This window comes from Bos mutus, chromosome 5 (assembly GCF_027580195.1).
Source record: "Bos mutus isolate GX-2022 chromosome 5, NWIPB_WYAK_1.1, whole genome shotgun sequence".
Classification (NCBI taxonomy): domain Eukaryota; kingdom Metazoa; phylum Chordata; class Mammalia; order Artiodactyla; family Bovidae; genus Bos; species Bos mutus.
Window position 1 is genome coordinate 100,714,538 of NC_091621.1, and position 16,115 is coordinate 100,730,652.

The window sequence follows — 16,115 nt, forward strand, 5'->3', positions numbered from 1 at the left end:
GATCTCCCCACCCTCTCCCTCTCCCACAGAGTCTGTAAGACTGATCTATACATCAGTGACTCTTTTGCTGTCTCGTACACAGGGTTATTGTTACCATCTTTCTAAATTCCATATACATGCGTTAGTATACTGTATTGGTGTTTTACTTTCTGGCTTACTTCACTCTGTATAATAGGCTCCAGTTTCATCCACCTCATTAGAACTGATTCAAATGTATTCTTTTTAATGGCTGAGTAGTACTCCATTGTGTATATATACCACAGCTTTCTTATTCATTCATCTGCTGATGGGCATCTAGGTTGCTTGTAGACTTTTTGCTGATGCCCATTCTGACTGGTGTGAGGTGTATCTCATTGTGGTCTTGATTTGCATTTCTCTAATAATGACTGATGTTAAGCATCTTTTCACGTGCTTGTTAGCCATCTGTATGTCTTCTTTGGAGAAATGTCTCTTCGGGTCCCTTTCCCACCTTTTGATCCGCTTGTTTGCTTTTCTGGTATTGAGTTGTATGAGCTGCTTGTGTATTTTTGAAATTAATTATTTAACACTTGTTTCCATTGCTATTATTTTCTCTGATTCTGAGGGTTGTCTTTTCACCTTGTTTGTGGTTTCCTTTGCTGTGCAAAAGCTTTCAAGTTTAATTAGGTCCCACTTGTTTATTTTTGTTTATATTTCCATTACCTAAGAGATGGGTCATAGAAGATCTTGCTTCAATTTATGTCATCAAGTGTTCTGCCTATGTTCTCCACAAAGAGTTTAATAGTTTCTGGTCTTATGTTTAGGTCTTTAATCCATTTTGAGTTTATCTTTACGTATGGTGTTAGGTTATAGCTCTACATAGTCAGCATAAATAAGACCGGGAGTTGACTGTGGCTCAGACCACAAACTCCTTATTGCCAAATTCACACTTAAATTGAAGAAAGTAAGGAAAACCACTAGGACATTCAGGTATGACCTAAATCAAATCCCTTACAATTATACACTGGAAGTGACAAGTAGATTCAAGGGATTAGATCTGACACACAGAGTGCCTGAAGAACTGGAGACGGAGGTTCAAGACATTGTACAGGAGGCAGGGAGCAAGACCATCACCAACAAAAAGAAATGCAGAAAGGCAAAGTGGTTGTCTGAGGAGGCCTTACAAATAGCTCTGAAAAGAAGAGAAGCTAAAGGCAAAAGAGAAAAGGAAAGACATACCCATCTGAATGCAGAGTTCCAAAGAATAGCAAGTAGAAATAAGAAAGCCTTCCTAAGTGATCAATGCACAGAAATACAGGAAAACAATAGAATGGGAAAGACTAGAGATCTCTTCAAGAAAATGAGAGATACCAAGGGAACATTTCATGCAAAGATGGGAACAATAAAGGACAGAAATGGTATGGACCTAATAGAAGCAGAAGATACTAAGAAGAGATGGCAAGAATAGACAGAAGAACTGTACAAAAAAACATCTTCACGACCCAGATAATCACGATGGTGTGATCACTCACCTAGAGCCAGACATCCTGGAATGTGATGTCAATGGGCCTTAGGAAGCATCACTATGAACAAAGCTAGTGGAGGTGATGGAATTCCAGTTGAGCTATTTCAAATCCTAAAAGATGATGCTGTGAAAGGGCTGCACTCAATATGCAAGCAAATTTGGGAAACTCAGCAGTGGCCACAGGACTGGAAAAGGTCAGTTTTCATTCCAATCCCAAAGAAAGGCAATGCCAAAGAATGCTCAAACTACCGCACAATTGCACTCATCTCACACGCTAGCAAAGTAATGCTCAAAATTCTCCAATCTTGGCTTCAACAGTACGTGAACTGTGAACTTCCTCATGTTTAAGCTGGTTTTAGAAAAGGCAGAGGAATCAGAGATCAAATTGCCTACAACTGCTGGATCATTGAAAAAGCAAGAGAGTTTCAGAAAAACATCTATTTCTGCTTTATTGACTATGCCAAAGCCTTTGACTGTTCAGATCACAACAAACTGTGGAAAATTCTTAAAGAGGTGGGAATACCAGACCACTTGACCTGCCTCCTGAGAAATCTGTATGCAGGTCAGGAAGCAACAGTTAGAACTGGACATGGAACCACAGACTGGTTCCAAATAGGAAAAGGAGTACGCCAAGGCGTTATATTGTTACCCTGCTTAACTTACCTGCAGAGTACATCATGAGAAACGCTGGGCTGAAGGAAGCACAAGCTGGAATCAAGATTGCCGGGAGAAATATCAATAACCTCAGATGTACAGATGACACCACCCTTATGGCGGAAAGTGAAGAAGAACTAAAGAGCCTCTTGATGAAAGAGAAAGAGGAGAGTGGAAAAAGTTGGCTTAAAGCTCAACATTCAGAAAACTAAGATCATGGCATCATCCAGTCCCATCACTTCATGGCAAATAGATAGGGAAACGGTGGAAACAGTGACAGACTTTATTTTTCTGGGCTCCAAAATCACTGCAGATGGTGATTGCAGCCATGAAATTAAAAGACACTTATTCCTTGGAAGGAAAGTTATGACCAACCTAGACAGCATATTCAAAAGCAGAGACATTACTTTGCCAACAAAGGTCCGTCTAGTGAAAGTTACGGTTTTCCCAGTGGTCATGTATGGATGTGAGAGTTGGACTGTAAATAAAGCTGAGTGCTGAAGAATTTATGCTTTTGAACTGTGGTGTTGGAGAAGACTCTTGAGAGTCCCTTGGACTGCAAGGAGATCCAACCAGTCCATCCTAAAGGAAATCAGTCCTGAATATTCATTGGAAGGACTGATGCTGAAGCTGAAACTCCAATACTTTGGCCACCTGATGCGAAGAACTGACTCATCTGAAAAGACCCTGATGCTGGGAAAGATTGAGAGCAGAAGAAGGGGACGACAGAGGATGAGATGGTTGGATGGCATCACTGACTCGATGGACATGGGTTTGAGTGAAGTCGGGGAGTTGGTGACAGACAGGAGGCCTGGTGTGCTGCGGTTCATGGGGTCGCAAAGAGTCAGACACGACTGAGCAACTGGACTGAACTGATTTCCTTCATCAGTGTCCTATAGTTTTCTGTATACAGGTCTGTTTTCACCTTAGGTAAGTTTATTCCTAGATATTAATTCTTTTTGTTGCAATGGTGAATGGGATTGATTCCTTAATTTCTCTTTCAGAGAAAGAGCTATGAACCTATGGACACAGTGGGAAGAGTTGAGGGAGAAGGGGAGATGTACGGAGAGAGTAACATGGAAATTCCCAATACCATATGTAAGACAGACAGGCAACGGGAATTCGCTGTGTGACTCAGGGAACTCAAACAGGGGCCCTGCAACAGGCGGGAGGGTGGGGTGGGGAGGGAGATGGGAGGCAGGGGACATGGGTGTGCCTATGGCTGATTCTTGTTTATAAACGATAGAAAACCACAAAATTCTGTAAAGCAATTAGCTTTCAATTAAAAAATTAAAAGGTAAATAAAAACAAACGAACAAACAAAAAAATAAAACTACGTGCTCACACGATATATCCTTACCTTCCTTTTCCCTGCTTACTCTATTGCAGCTGTCATTAGCCCACATGTAATGGTACACAGACTTCACACAGTGACTAGTTTTACTTTCACTGCGACGTGGGGTTATTTGTGAACTGCGCTCACTATACTCCTCTGATGCACCAGTAAACTGAGAGGAAACTATTATCTATTTACAAATATCAAAGCAGTACCTTGGAGGTAGACTGTCCATCCCTTTTGGTGTCTTGCGCATGGGTCCAATTCCATGTCACCTGGGGAGGCTGTAAAATGATTTCTTCTGGAAACAACACTTTTAAAACAAGACAGCACGAGAAGGCAGATATTACTGAGAAGCTTAGAAAGGCGAAGAGAGAAGACATGCATGTCTGTGTACCCCTCTGCTCCCTGCTCCGGGGCCGCTCCTCAGCTGCAGCGTAACGCCAGCACCGCATGTTCTGTGCAACCCTGCCATTTTCTTGTTCATTGTGGCACACAAACAAGTGATATTGAGATGGGGAGGCAGAGTACGATCATTTTATTGTTAATAATTTAAGCGTGCTATTTCTACATACTTGAAATTGTCAGAAAACACTGAACCTCCCCAATAGAAAAAACACTGGCTATCAGAATTTCCATTCACTTCTAATGTACGGCTGAAGAAACTGATTTACACAAAATTCTACAAGAAGCTTCTAAAACACTCCAGGAAGATATAAAACCATCATCCCCCCAAAGTAGTACCTTTTGCCCCCAAGTGGATGACCTGTTCAAGTGCAAAGTGGCAGCGTCTGCTGGTGGTCCTGTGGAGGAGAAAGCAACATGGGTCAGCGCCGGGCGCCTCAGCAGACGGGCGCCCAGAGCCCCGGCTGGGAGCACAGCAGCCCGCCAGCCGTGAGGCCGCCACCAGCGTGCCCAGAGTTCACCAGGAAAACCTCAAATGCGTCAGGGTCGCAGGGATGCCTTCCCTTCTGGGACTATCTCTGTTTTAACGTATAAAGTGAACAAGGAGAAGAAAAAGAAAATAGAGCCTGTGAAGTGTCAGAAAGGTAGCAACAATGCTGCATCAGTAGTAAAGTATTAGGTTGGTGAAAAAGTAATTTTGGTTTTGCACTGTTGAACTTTGCCATTTGATACTGGAACACATTCTCAAATAAATGCAGTTACGTTATACATCATTTTAATGAACATTTCTCGCTTTATGTCTTTTTTGTTACCGACTTACTACTTATATTTATTTTAGATTAAGGAAATAATGTTTGACAAAAAGCACATTTGAGCAACTTTCTTATTCAAGTTAAGAATGGGTCATAAAGCAGCAGAGACTACTCACAACATCAACAGCTCACTTGGTCTAGGAATGTTAACGAATGTACAGAGCAGTCGTGGTTCAATAAGTTTTACAAAGGAGATGAGAGCCTTGAAAATGGGGAGCACAGTGGCTGGCCATCAAAGTTGACAACGACCAACTGAGAACAATCATCGAAGCTGATCCTCTTACAACTACACGAGAAGCTGCCAAAGATCTCAATGCCGACCACTCTATTGTTGTTCGGCACTCGAAGCAAATTGGAAAGGTGAAAGAACCTGGTAAGTGGGTGCCTTATGAGCTGACTGAAAATCAAAATCATCGTTCTGAAGTGTCAGTTTTCTTACTCTACACAGCAACAACAAACCATTTCCCGGTCAGATTGTGATATGTGACAAAAGGTAGATTTTATATGACAACCGGCAATGACCAGCTCAGTGGCTGGACCAAGAAGCTCCAAAGCAATTCCCAAAGCCAAACTTGCACCAAAAAAGGTCATGGTCACTATTTTGTCATCTGCTGCCCGTCTGATCCAAATCCTGGCTAAACCATTACAGCTGAGAAGTATGCTCAGCAAATGCATGAGATGCACTAAAAACTGTAATGCCTGCAGCTGCTACCGGTCAACAGAAAGGGCCCAATTCTCCACGACAACGCCCTCACATGTCATACAACCAGTGCTTCAAAAGTTGAATGAATTGGGCTGCGAAGTTTTGTGTCATCTGCCATTCTCACCAGACCTCTTGCCAACCAACTATGTCTTCTTCAAGCATCTTGGTAACTTTTTGCAGGGAAAACACTTCCACAACCAAGAGGAAGCAGAAAATGCTTTTCAAGAGTTCAAGATCCCGAAGAATGGATTTTTGCACTACAGGAATAAACAAACTTATTTCTCGCTGGCAAACATGTACTGATTGTAAGGGTTCCTATTTCGACCAATAAAGATGTGTTTGAGTCTAGTCATAATGATTTAAAATTTATAGTCTGAAACTGCAATCATGTTTGCACCAATCTAGTAACTTTCAGCTTCCCAAGTGGAACAGTGGCTAAGAGTCTGCCTTGCAATGCAGGGGACACTGGTTGGATCCCTGGCCCAGGAAGACCCCATGTGCCGCGGGGCAACTAAGTCCATGCACCACAGCTACTGAGCCCTAGAGCCTAAACCTGTGCTCCACAGAGGAGCCGCTGCACTGAGAAGCCTGCAGCACCACAGCCAGAGGAGCCCCCGCTCACCCCAACCAGAGAAAGCCTGAGCTCAGCAGCAAAGCCCAGCACAGCCAAAAATAAATTAAAAAAATTTTTAAAGGGAAGTAACCAGTGGTGAAGACTCACTCCTATGAAATTTATTCAAAACAGTTAAAAGATAAACTGAGGCATGTTAAAAATTTTAAGAGTTTATTAGAGCAAAAATTGATTACAATCAGGCAGTCAGGCAGCCCAAACCGCAGACACAAAGGAGCGTGAGGAGCTGCTCAAAACACAAGGCTTTAATAGGCAGGAAGGAGCGGGCATGAGCAAGGGATTGAGGCCGAAAGGGTACTGCGATAACCTAGAATGGGAACGGAAACTGAAAGAAATACGTGACTTCATCACTTTGCTGTGCAGTGGAGACTAACATAGTCCTGTAAATCAACTCTGCTCCATGTAAAACAAGATGCCTACTGTCCCTGAAGTGGACCTAAAGGGTCCATCATGCCATCCTGACCAAAATCTCAACAGGCTCTCTGTAGAAACTGACAGGCTGAATCTAAAATCCCCAAGGAATGCCAACATGTAGGACAGTGCCATTCTGCAGAAGAGGGACTCACTGGAGGCGGTCCCCTCGACTCTATGACCTACCACGAGGGCACCAGGAAGAGACTCTATGGTGTGGCTGCGAACACACTCTGTTCTGTGGAGCAGAACAGAGAGCTTAGGAGCAGATCCACAGGCACAGGCCAACTGGCTTTCAAAAAGGTGACAAGGTCACTCATTGGACAAAGGACAGTCTGTCTTTTCAACAAACGGTGCTGGGACAGGTGGACACCCTCTGCCCCTGGTCAACCCATACCTTGCATCATCTGTAAAAACGAAATAGGTCATAGCCGTAAATACAAAGCTTCAAGCTGTAAAATTTCTATTATAGAAAAAAACAGGAGAAAACCCTTATGACCTTGACTTTGGCAGACTTATTAAACGTGTCACGAAACCACTGTCCATCAAAGAAAAACTGATACACTGAACGTCATCAAAATTAAGAATTTCTGCTCTTCAAAAGGCACTGCTAAAAACAATGAGAACACAAGCCACAGTCTGAGAAAACACTTGCAAAAAACACACCTCATAAAGGACTTGCACTGAGAATATGTGAACAATTCTCCAGATGAACAAAAATAAAGCACATGATGGATGCTGTGACCCACAGACCAGAGCAGGCGCTCTCACCAAGGCCACGTGATGCCAGCAAGTGTTGGTCATCACAGCGAGGACCGCTGAGCCCACAGGAGCCCCGCAGCACAGCGCATACCGCCACAGGCAGCAAGACCGACGGCCCAGGGGCTGCGAGCTAGTGGGGCAAGTGCAGCCTCACACACGCTGGGGGGCACACAGGCAGTGCAGCCACTGGAGGAGGGCCTGGCAGTGTCTCTGGATGCCCAGTGTACACCAGCCGCTGTACACAGCTGTGGCACTGCCAGGCGCTTACCCAAGAGAAGGGAAAACACCTGTCCATACGGACCCTCAGGCATGATGCTCACAGCAGCTTCATCTGTGACGGCCACGATCAGCAAACAAGCTAGCGTCCAACCACAGGTGCCTGAATTAGTGAGCTAGGGTATGATCTTATAAGGCAATATTACTCATAAAAAGGAATGAATTCATGCAAAAGTAAGGCTGAATCTCAAGATAATTAGCTGAGAGAAAGACGCCAGGCAAAAAAGAGTAGGTCCTATATGTTTGCAATTAACGTAAATTCTATGAAATGAAAACGAGCCTCTGGAGACTGGGCACTGGTGCACAGACAAGTCACGACGGGGCACCAGAAAACGCCTGCGGAGCCAGACCCAGCGCGGTCTTCACTGTGAGGACGGATCCAATGGGCATCCAAACATCAAAATCATGAAACTGTACACTTTAAACTGGCATAACATTTTATGACCATTGTATCTCAGTAAACCTACTTTTTTAAGGAGGAAAAATACTTGCAAAGGAGCATAAGGAGGGACCATCTGCGCATTGAGAGGCCTGGCCTCCTGGTTCTGTCTCACCTGCTTCACTGCCGTGTCGTCCATCCTCTCATTTTTCAAACAAGTAGGAAATACAGATTTTCTGAAGTGTGAAATGATCTAATTTTGAGTAACTTAATTTGTTGCTGTTGTTCAGTCGCTAAGTTATGTCCAACTCCTTGCAAACCCATGGACTGCAGCATACCAGGCTTCCCTGCCCTAAAATCTGACACTGTTTCCCCATCTATTTGCCATGAAGTGATGGGACCGGATGCCATGATCATCGTTTTCTCAATGTTGAGATTTAAGCCAACTTTTTCTCTCTCCTCTTTCACTTTCATCAAGAGGCTTTTCAGTTCCTCTTTGCTCTCTGCCATAAGGGTAGTATGATCTGTGTATCTGAGATTATTGATATTTCTCCTGGCAATCTTGATTCCAGATTGTGTTTCATCCAGCGTTTCTCATGATGTACTCTGCATATAAGTTAAATAAGCAGGGTGACAATATACAGCTTTGACGTACTCCTTTTCCTATTTGGAACCAGTCTGTGGTTCCATGTCCAGTTCTAACTGTTGCTTCCTGACCTGCATACAGATTTCTCAGGAGACAGGAAAGGTGGTCTGGTATTCTCACCTCTTTAAGAATTTTCCACAGTTTGTTGTGATCCACGCAGTCAAAGGCTTTGGCGTAGTAAATAAAGCAGAAGTAGATGCTTTTCTGGAACTCTCTTGCTTTTTCCATGATCCAACAGATGTCGGCAAGTTGATCTCTGGTTTCTCTGCCTTTTCTAAATCCAGCTTGAACATATGGAAGTTCTCAGTTCATGTACTGTTGAAACCTCACTTGGAGAATACTGAGCATTACTTTGCTAGCACGTGAGATGAGTGCAATTGTGCGGTAGTTTGAACATTCTTTGCCATTGCCTTTCTTTCCGACTGGAATGAAAATTGACTTTTTCCAGTCCTGTGGCCACTGCTGAGTTTCCCAAATTTGCTTGCATACTGAGTGCAGCACTTTCACAGCATCATCTTTTAGGACTCGAAATAGCTCAACTGGAATTCCATCACCTCCACTAGCTTTGTTCGTAGTGATGCTTCCTAAGGCCCACTGACATCACATTCCAGGATGTCTGGCTCTAGGTGAGTGATCACGCCATCGTAGTTACCTGGGTCATGAAGACCTTTTTTGTATAGTTCTTGGGTGTATTCTTGCTACCTCTTCTTAATATCTTCTGCTTCTATTAGGTCCATACCATTTCTGTCCTTTATTGTTCCCATCTTTGCATGAAATGTTCCCTTGGTAGCTCTAATTTTCTTGAAGGGATCTCTAGTCTTTCCCATTCTATTGTTTTCCTGTATTTCTGTGCAGTGATCACTTGAGGAAGGCTGTCTTATCTCTCCTTGCTATTCTTTGGAACTCTGCATTCAGATGGGTATATCTTTCCTTTTCTCTTTTGCCTTTAGCTTATCTTCTTTTCACAGCTATTTGTAATGCCTCCTTAGACATCCACTTTGCCTTTCTGCATTTCTTTTTCTTGGGGATGGTCTTGATCCCTGCCTCCTGTACAACGTCACGAACCTCCGTCCCTAGTTCTTCAGGCACTGTATCAGATCTAATCCACTGAATCTATTTCTCACCTCCAGTGTGTAAATGTAAGGGATTTGATTTAGGTCATACCTGAATGGCCTAGTGGTTTTCCCTACTTTCTTCAATTTCAGTCTGAAGTTGGCAATAAGGAGTTCATGATCTGAGCCACAGTCAGCTCCTGATCTTGTTTTTGCTGACTATACAGTTTCTCCATCTTTAGCTGCAAAGAATATAATCAATCTAATTTCGGTATTGATCATCTGGTGATGTCCATGTGTAGAGTCTTCTCTTTTGTTACTGGAAAAGGGTGTTTGCTACGACCAGGGCATTCTCTTGGCAAAACTCTGTTAGCCTTCGCCCTGCTTCATTTTGTACTCCAAGGCCAAACTTGCCTGTTACTCCAAGTATCTCTTGACTTCCTACTTCTGCATTCCAGTCCCCTATGATGAAAAGCACATTTTTTGGGGGTGTTAGTCCTAGAAAGTCTTGTAGATCTTCATAGAACTGTTCAACTTCAGCTTCAGCATTAGTGGTTGGGGCACAGACTTGGATTACTGTGATAATGAATGATTTGCCTTGGAAATGAACACAGATCCTTCTGTTGTTTTTGAGAGTGCACCTAAGTACTGCATTTCGGACTCTTCTGTTGTCTATGATGGCTACTCCATTTCTTCTAAGGGATTCCTGCCCACAGTATATATATGATCATCTGTGTTAAATTAGCCCATTCCAATTCTTTTTAGTTCACTGATTCCTAAAATGTCAATGTTCACTCTTGCCATCTCCTGTTTGACCACTTCCAATTTACCTTGATTCATGGATCTAACATTCGAGGTTCCTATGCAATACTGTTCTTTTTTTTTTTTTTCAGCTTCTTACTTTAATAGACTCATGTCTCTCACTTTACTAATTCTCAAAATATATGGTTCCTTTTTACATACATACACAAACACTTTTAAACATAAATATCAAATTCAAGAGAATCAAATAGGTAGGTAAATTTAGGAAGCTAGGAGTACAGAAGAAAATGCCAGTCATCAGATTTTACAAATGAGCATCTGAATTCCTTCTCTGGACATTCAACTTGATATATTATCCTAAATATCCCATGTCACATGGTCCACAAGGTCTTCCTTTAAGATTCAGAAGCAATCAATAACCATACTTGTCATTAAGATGGGTCCTGCCATCTCCACTTTGGCCTTCAGGTGGGACCCACACAGTAATCTGGGTCATCTTCTGGATATTTGGAGGAAAGTATCAGTGGAACTTTGCCTGGACCAGGAGCTTTCTTTTTCTTGAATTCATCTCTGCTTTTCTCATTCTCATTCTTTGATGCTGAGGGCTCCTCACACGATGCAGCTGCTTCACTAATCTCTTGGCAATCTTTATTCTGTTCCACTTGGCTGAGTTGAGACATGTTTTCATGGTTTGTTTCTTTAGAACATGTGAAGTCTGCGGGAGGACTCGTCTCCTGCGCTGCTTCTTCCGGTTCTGTCTCCTGCTGCAGCCTACTGCTTCCAGCCTCCATTTTCTTCTTTTCATGCTCCTCCTCTTCTTTCTCCTCTTCCTCTTCCTCCTCCTCTTCCTCCTCCTCTACTTCACGCTCATCCTTCATTCTCATTAGAGTTGGAGGGAGTTCTGGACGCTTGGGGGGTATCTTCCCTACTGTTCCCGTTTTTAATTTGAATTTGCTTCCTCCTTTCATGGCACCAAAGAGAGGCAATGTGAGCTTTTTAGCTTTGTTTTCTCCATCTGTAGCCTGACTTTCAATTTTTTTTAGTTCTGGAATCTCTGCTGGCTTTACAATCTTTATCAACCCTTTAAGTCTCTGCTGTTCTTTTCTCAGTTCAAAAGTTCTCAAGTGAAGTTTCTTCCGGGACACACCATCTAATGCACTCCCTGACTTCATTTCTGACATGAACGCATCTAAAGAGTCCTGAGACGGAGACTCTGACAGAGCTTTGCTGGAGGCTTTCAGTCTCTCAGAAATTTCAGAGCGTTCCTTTTCAGTATCATTTAACTTTGCAACCAGTGATTCGAAGGTCTCTGGCTTCTCGTCAACCTTCCCAGCCTTCTTCATTCGATTCAGATGCTTCTTTTCAACCAGGCCAGTCCGATCAAGAAATGTGTCATCATCACTGTCATAAAAGTCTTCATCTTCCCAGTTCTTGGCTTTCCTTTTCCGAGATACTGCCTCCTGCCGCAGCAATCCCAAAGTATCGAGGATTCGACAAGCTTCCAGTGAACACTGAATCACTGCTTCTTTTTTCTTTCCTGATTGAATGGCCTCTGCCACTAGCTGTTTTCCAGTTGAATCATCCACAGGTAATCTCACCCTGCAGAGCCAAGTGCTATGACCCTGTTCATCAAATTCATATTCTAATTCTTCTCCTTCTCAGTCAAAAAAACCTTGGAGAGCCTTTTTTGGATCCTTTATATAAAAAGCCTCCCTTTCTTGTTGAAACTCTAAGACAATGGGGTTCTCTTCAGCCTCATCCTCTACAGGATCTTCTCCCATTCCCCAGGTGCAGCCCATTTCATCGTCCTGACTACTAGTACTTCTCTTTCTTTCAGCGGTATCCATTTCCTCTTCTTCATCTGAGTCTTCTCCCAGCATCTTCTTTTCCAACATCATTTGTTGCTGCTTGCGCAGTTCCTTCAGCTGCGTTACTGTCAACTCGGATTCTGCCTCTCGATCCTCCTCTGGTCCCTGAAGAAGAAAGAGCCAGGTGCTGCCTCCAAAGCGAAGAACATGTCCAACGTGGACCCGACAATAGGTGCGGGTGGGATGCGGGTTTTGTTAAGAAAAGTGCCGTGGGTGCTTCCCAAATCGTAGAGATAGAAGCCAGGCCCATGGCCGTCGCCTTCTGCATCGAGGCCAGACACCCTGTGCTGCAGCACGGCGTGGTAGCGAGACACCAAAGGATGCTCCAGGCACACGTCGCAGCTAGGGAGCCTCCTGAAAAGGCAGCAACTCAGTCCTTTCAAGTTCCGGGTGCCCAGGATGGTGCTGCCTTTTAGTGTCTCGAGGCTGTAGGGGGCCGTGGTGGGGCCGCCCCACGGTGGCTCTCGGTAAGGGGGAGCCCGGGCCGGGCAGCCAGGGGAAGGAGCCGCCGTGTGGGGTCGCGGCTGCTCCTCCGCTGGACCCCTAGTCTCCCCGCTGTCCGGCAGGGCCGGCGGGACATCCGGCTCCCCCTGCAATACTGTTCTTTAGAGCATCAGACTTTACTTCTATCACCAGTCACATCCAAAACTGGGCTTTGTTTTTGCTCTGGCTCCATCTCTTCATTCTTTCTGGACCTTACCTGCCTCCTGAGAAATCTGTATGCAGGTCAAGAAGCAACAGTTAGAACTGGACATGGAACAAGAGACTGGTTCAAAATTGGGAAAGGAGTACATCAAGGCTGTATATTGTCACTCTGCTTGTTTAACTTACCTGCAGAGTACATCATGAGAAATGCTGGGCTGGATGAAACTCAAGCTGGAAGAATCAAGATTGCTGGGAGAAATATCAATAACCTCAGATATACAGATAACACTACCCTTATGGCAGAAAGCAAAGAGGAACTATAAGGCCTCTTGATGAAAGTGAAAGAGAGTGAAAAAGTTGGCTTAAAACTCAACATTCAGAAAACTAAGATCGTGGCATCACTTTATGGCAAATAGATGGTGAAACAATGGAAACAGTGACAGACTATTTTCTTGGGCTCCAAAATCACTGCAGATGGTGACAGTAGCCATGAAATTAAAAGACGCTTGCTCCTTGGAAGGAAAGTTATGACCAACATAGATAGCATATTAAAGAGCAGAGATGTGGCTGTAGTGGCCTTGTTCTCCGCTTCTCAGTGTTGCTGTTTGACGACGTTGCCCTGCTCACTTTAGCCTCTGGCCCGCCATCTCCTTGAGACCTAACATCATGCCTTCAATTAAGTTGCAGAGTTCTGATGGAGAGATATTCAAAGTTGATGCTGAAATTGCAAAACAATCTGTGACCATCAAGACTATATTGGAAGATTTGGGAATGGATGATGAAGGAGATGATGATCCAGTCCCCTTGCCAAATGTTAATGCAGCAATATTGAAAAAGGTCATTCAGTGGTGCACCCACCACAAGGATGATCCTCCTCCTCCTGAGGATGATGAGAACAAAGAAAAACGAACAGATGATATACCTGTTTGGGATCAAGAATTCCTGAAAGTTGACCAAGGGACACTCTTTGAACTTATATCGGCAGCAAACTACTTAGACATCAAAGGTTTGCTTGATGTTACCCGCAAGACTGTTGCTAATATTATCAAGGGCAAAACTCCTGAGATTAGAAAGACATTCAATATCAAAAATGATTTTACTGAAGAAGAGGAAGCCCAGGTACGCAAAGAGAACCAGTGGTGTGAGGAGAAGTGAAATTTCGTGTCTAACGCTGTAACACTGTAAGGATTATTCCAAATACTAGTTGCACTGCTTTGTTTATAATTGTTAATATTAGAAAAAGAGTCAACAAATGCAGCAGCAAGTGAATTGTATCAGCAGAATGTTGTCCTCATTGCATGTGTAGTTTCAGTACAGTTCCCAAACTTAAGGCCCAGTTTCTTCTAGTGTGATTCAAAGTTTCTTTTCTTTGCTCTGAATAAAACTGAACTGTGGGTTCCCTATAGAAAGTGGCATTTTGGGCTTTCCCTTTTTGTAAAGCAATTTCTGCCTAGTTTATTGTCCAGTTAATTTTAGTTCAGTGACTTTTAAAGTTGGCGTTGTAAATAAAGCAACTTGCAAAAAACCTTCTGAAATAGAATTTAACAACGTATTATCTTTATTCAACTGGAAACTGGATAAAGGCTACTTGAGGTAAATGCTTTGAGTGGGGTTATCAGAGTGTCTTTAATCTTCCTGGAGGAGTAAGTACCCCTGGTATTCATTAGCCTGTATGTAGCAGGGCTTCCTTAATTGGGTCTGAGGGCTTATTTTTGCATTTTTAATCCTCTCAACTTTGAAGGCTCAGTTACTACTCAGTCAGTGGTTTGGGAGGAGATATAATAATTAGTTTGCTAGCTTTTCAGTTAAAAAAGATAGCCTATATGGTGTGTCATCTTTCTATAATCAGTGATCCCATGTGGGGAAAACTATTCATACTACTTGCATGTAGAAAATAATTTAACCTTGAATGTTAAAATGTGTGGCATAACCCAGAAAGCATCCGTCATGAATGCAAGATACTTTCAATAAAGTTACCTAGTAGGTAGTAAAAAAAAATAAAAAATAAAAAAATAAAGAGCAGAAATGTTAACTCTACTGACAAGTCCGTCTAGTCAAAGCTATGGTTTTTCCAGTGGTCATGTATGGATGTGAGAGCTGGGACTATAAAGAAAGCTGAGCACCAAAGAATTAATGCTTTTGAACTGTGTGTTGGAGAAGATTCTTGAGAGTCCCTTGGACTGCAAGGAGATCAAACCAGTGAATCCCAAAGGAAATCAGTCCTGAATATTCATTGGAAGGACTGATGCTGAGGCTGAAGCTCCAATACTTTGGCCACCTGATGTGAAGAACTGGCTCACTGGAAAAGACCCTGATGCTGGGAAAGACTGAAGGCAGGAGGAGAAGGGGTGACAGAGGATGAGATGGTTGGATGGCATCACTGACTTGAAGGACATGAGTTTGAGCAAGATCTGGGAGTTGGTGATGGACAGGGAGGCCTGGTGTGCTGCAGACCATGGAGTCGCAAAGAGTCAGACACAAATGAGGGACTGAACTGAACTGAACTTGCCATGAAGTGATGGGACAGGATGCCACAATCTTAGTTTTTTGAATGTTGAGTTTCAAGCCAGTTTTTTCACTCTCCTCCTTCACACTCATCAAGAGACTCTTTAGTTTCTCTTTATTCTCTGCCACTAGAGAGGTATCATCTGCACATCTAAGGTTGTTGGTATTTCTGCTGGCAATCTTGATTCCAGCTTGTGATTCTTCCAGTCCTGCATTTCGTATGATGTGCTCTTCATACAAGTTAAATAAAGCAGGGCGACAATATATAGCCTTGACGTACTCCTTTCCCAATTTTGAACTAGTCTATTGTTCCATGTCTGGTTCTAACTGTTGCTTTTTGACCTGTACAGAGGTTTCTCAGGAGACAGGTAAGGTAGTCTGGTATTCCCATCTCTTTAGGAATATTCCACAGTTTATTATAATCCACAGAGTCAAAGGTTTTAGTGTAGTCAAAGAAACAGATTTTTTCTTCAACTCCCTTGCTTTCTCCAGGATACAACGAATATCTGCAATTTGATCTCTGTTTCCTTTGCCTCTCTGAAACCCAGCTTGTACATCTTGGAAGTTGTCGGTTCATATACTGCTGAAGCCTAGCTTGAAGGATTTTGCGAAACGAGTGCAACTGTACAGTAGTTTGAACATTCTTTGACATTGCTCTTCTTTGGAGCAGTAACTTAATGTAAATCATCAAAAAATTATCTGGGAGAAAAAAAAGAAGAAATAAACCAAAAGAAAATAGATAAAAGAATAAAAAAGGGGGGAAAAGAACAACAAAAAGAAGGAAA

At 43.1% G+C, this 16,115-nt stretch overlaps 2 protein-coding genes and 1 pseudogene across 2 annotated transcripts in view; 1 reads left to right on the top strand and 2 right to left on the bottom strand.

The window, feature by feature from the left end:
• The window catches only part of MOV10L1 (Mov10 like RNA helicase 1), a 68,247-nt gene that overhangs the window by 12,809 nt on the left and 39,323 nt on the right, over positions 1-16,115 (bottom strand). The window contains 2 exon segments of the mRNA XM_014480859.2: positions 3,689-3,786; positions 4,218-4,276. Of these exon segments, the coding sequence (XP_014336345.2) occupies positions 3,689-3,786; positions 4,218-4,276 (157 nt within the window).
• Positions 10,453-13,472, bottom strand: LOC102283045 (kanadaptin-like). The gene is given in 3 exon segments (XM_070371850.1): positions 10,453-12,356; positions 12,359-12,783; positions 13,453-13,472. Coding segments are annotated over 3 exon segments (2,025 nt in total). The 3' UTR covers positions 10,453-10,776.
• On the top strand, positions 13,479-14,766 carry LOC138987854 (S-phase kinase-associated protein 1 pseudogene; annotated as a pseudogene).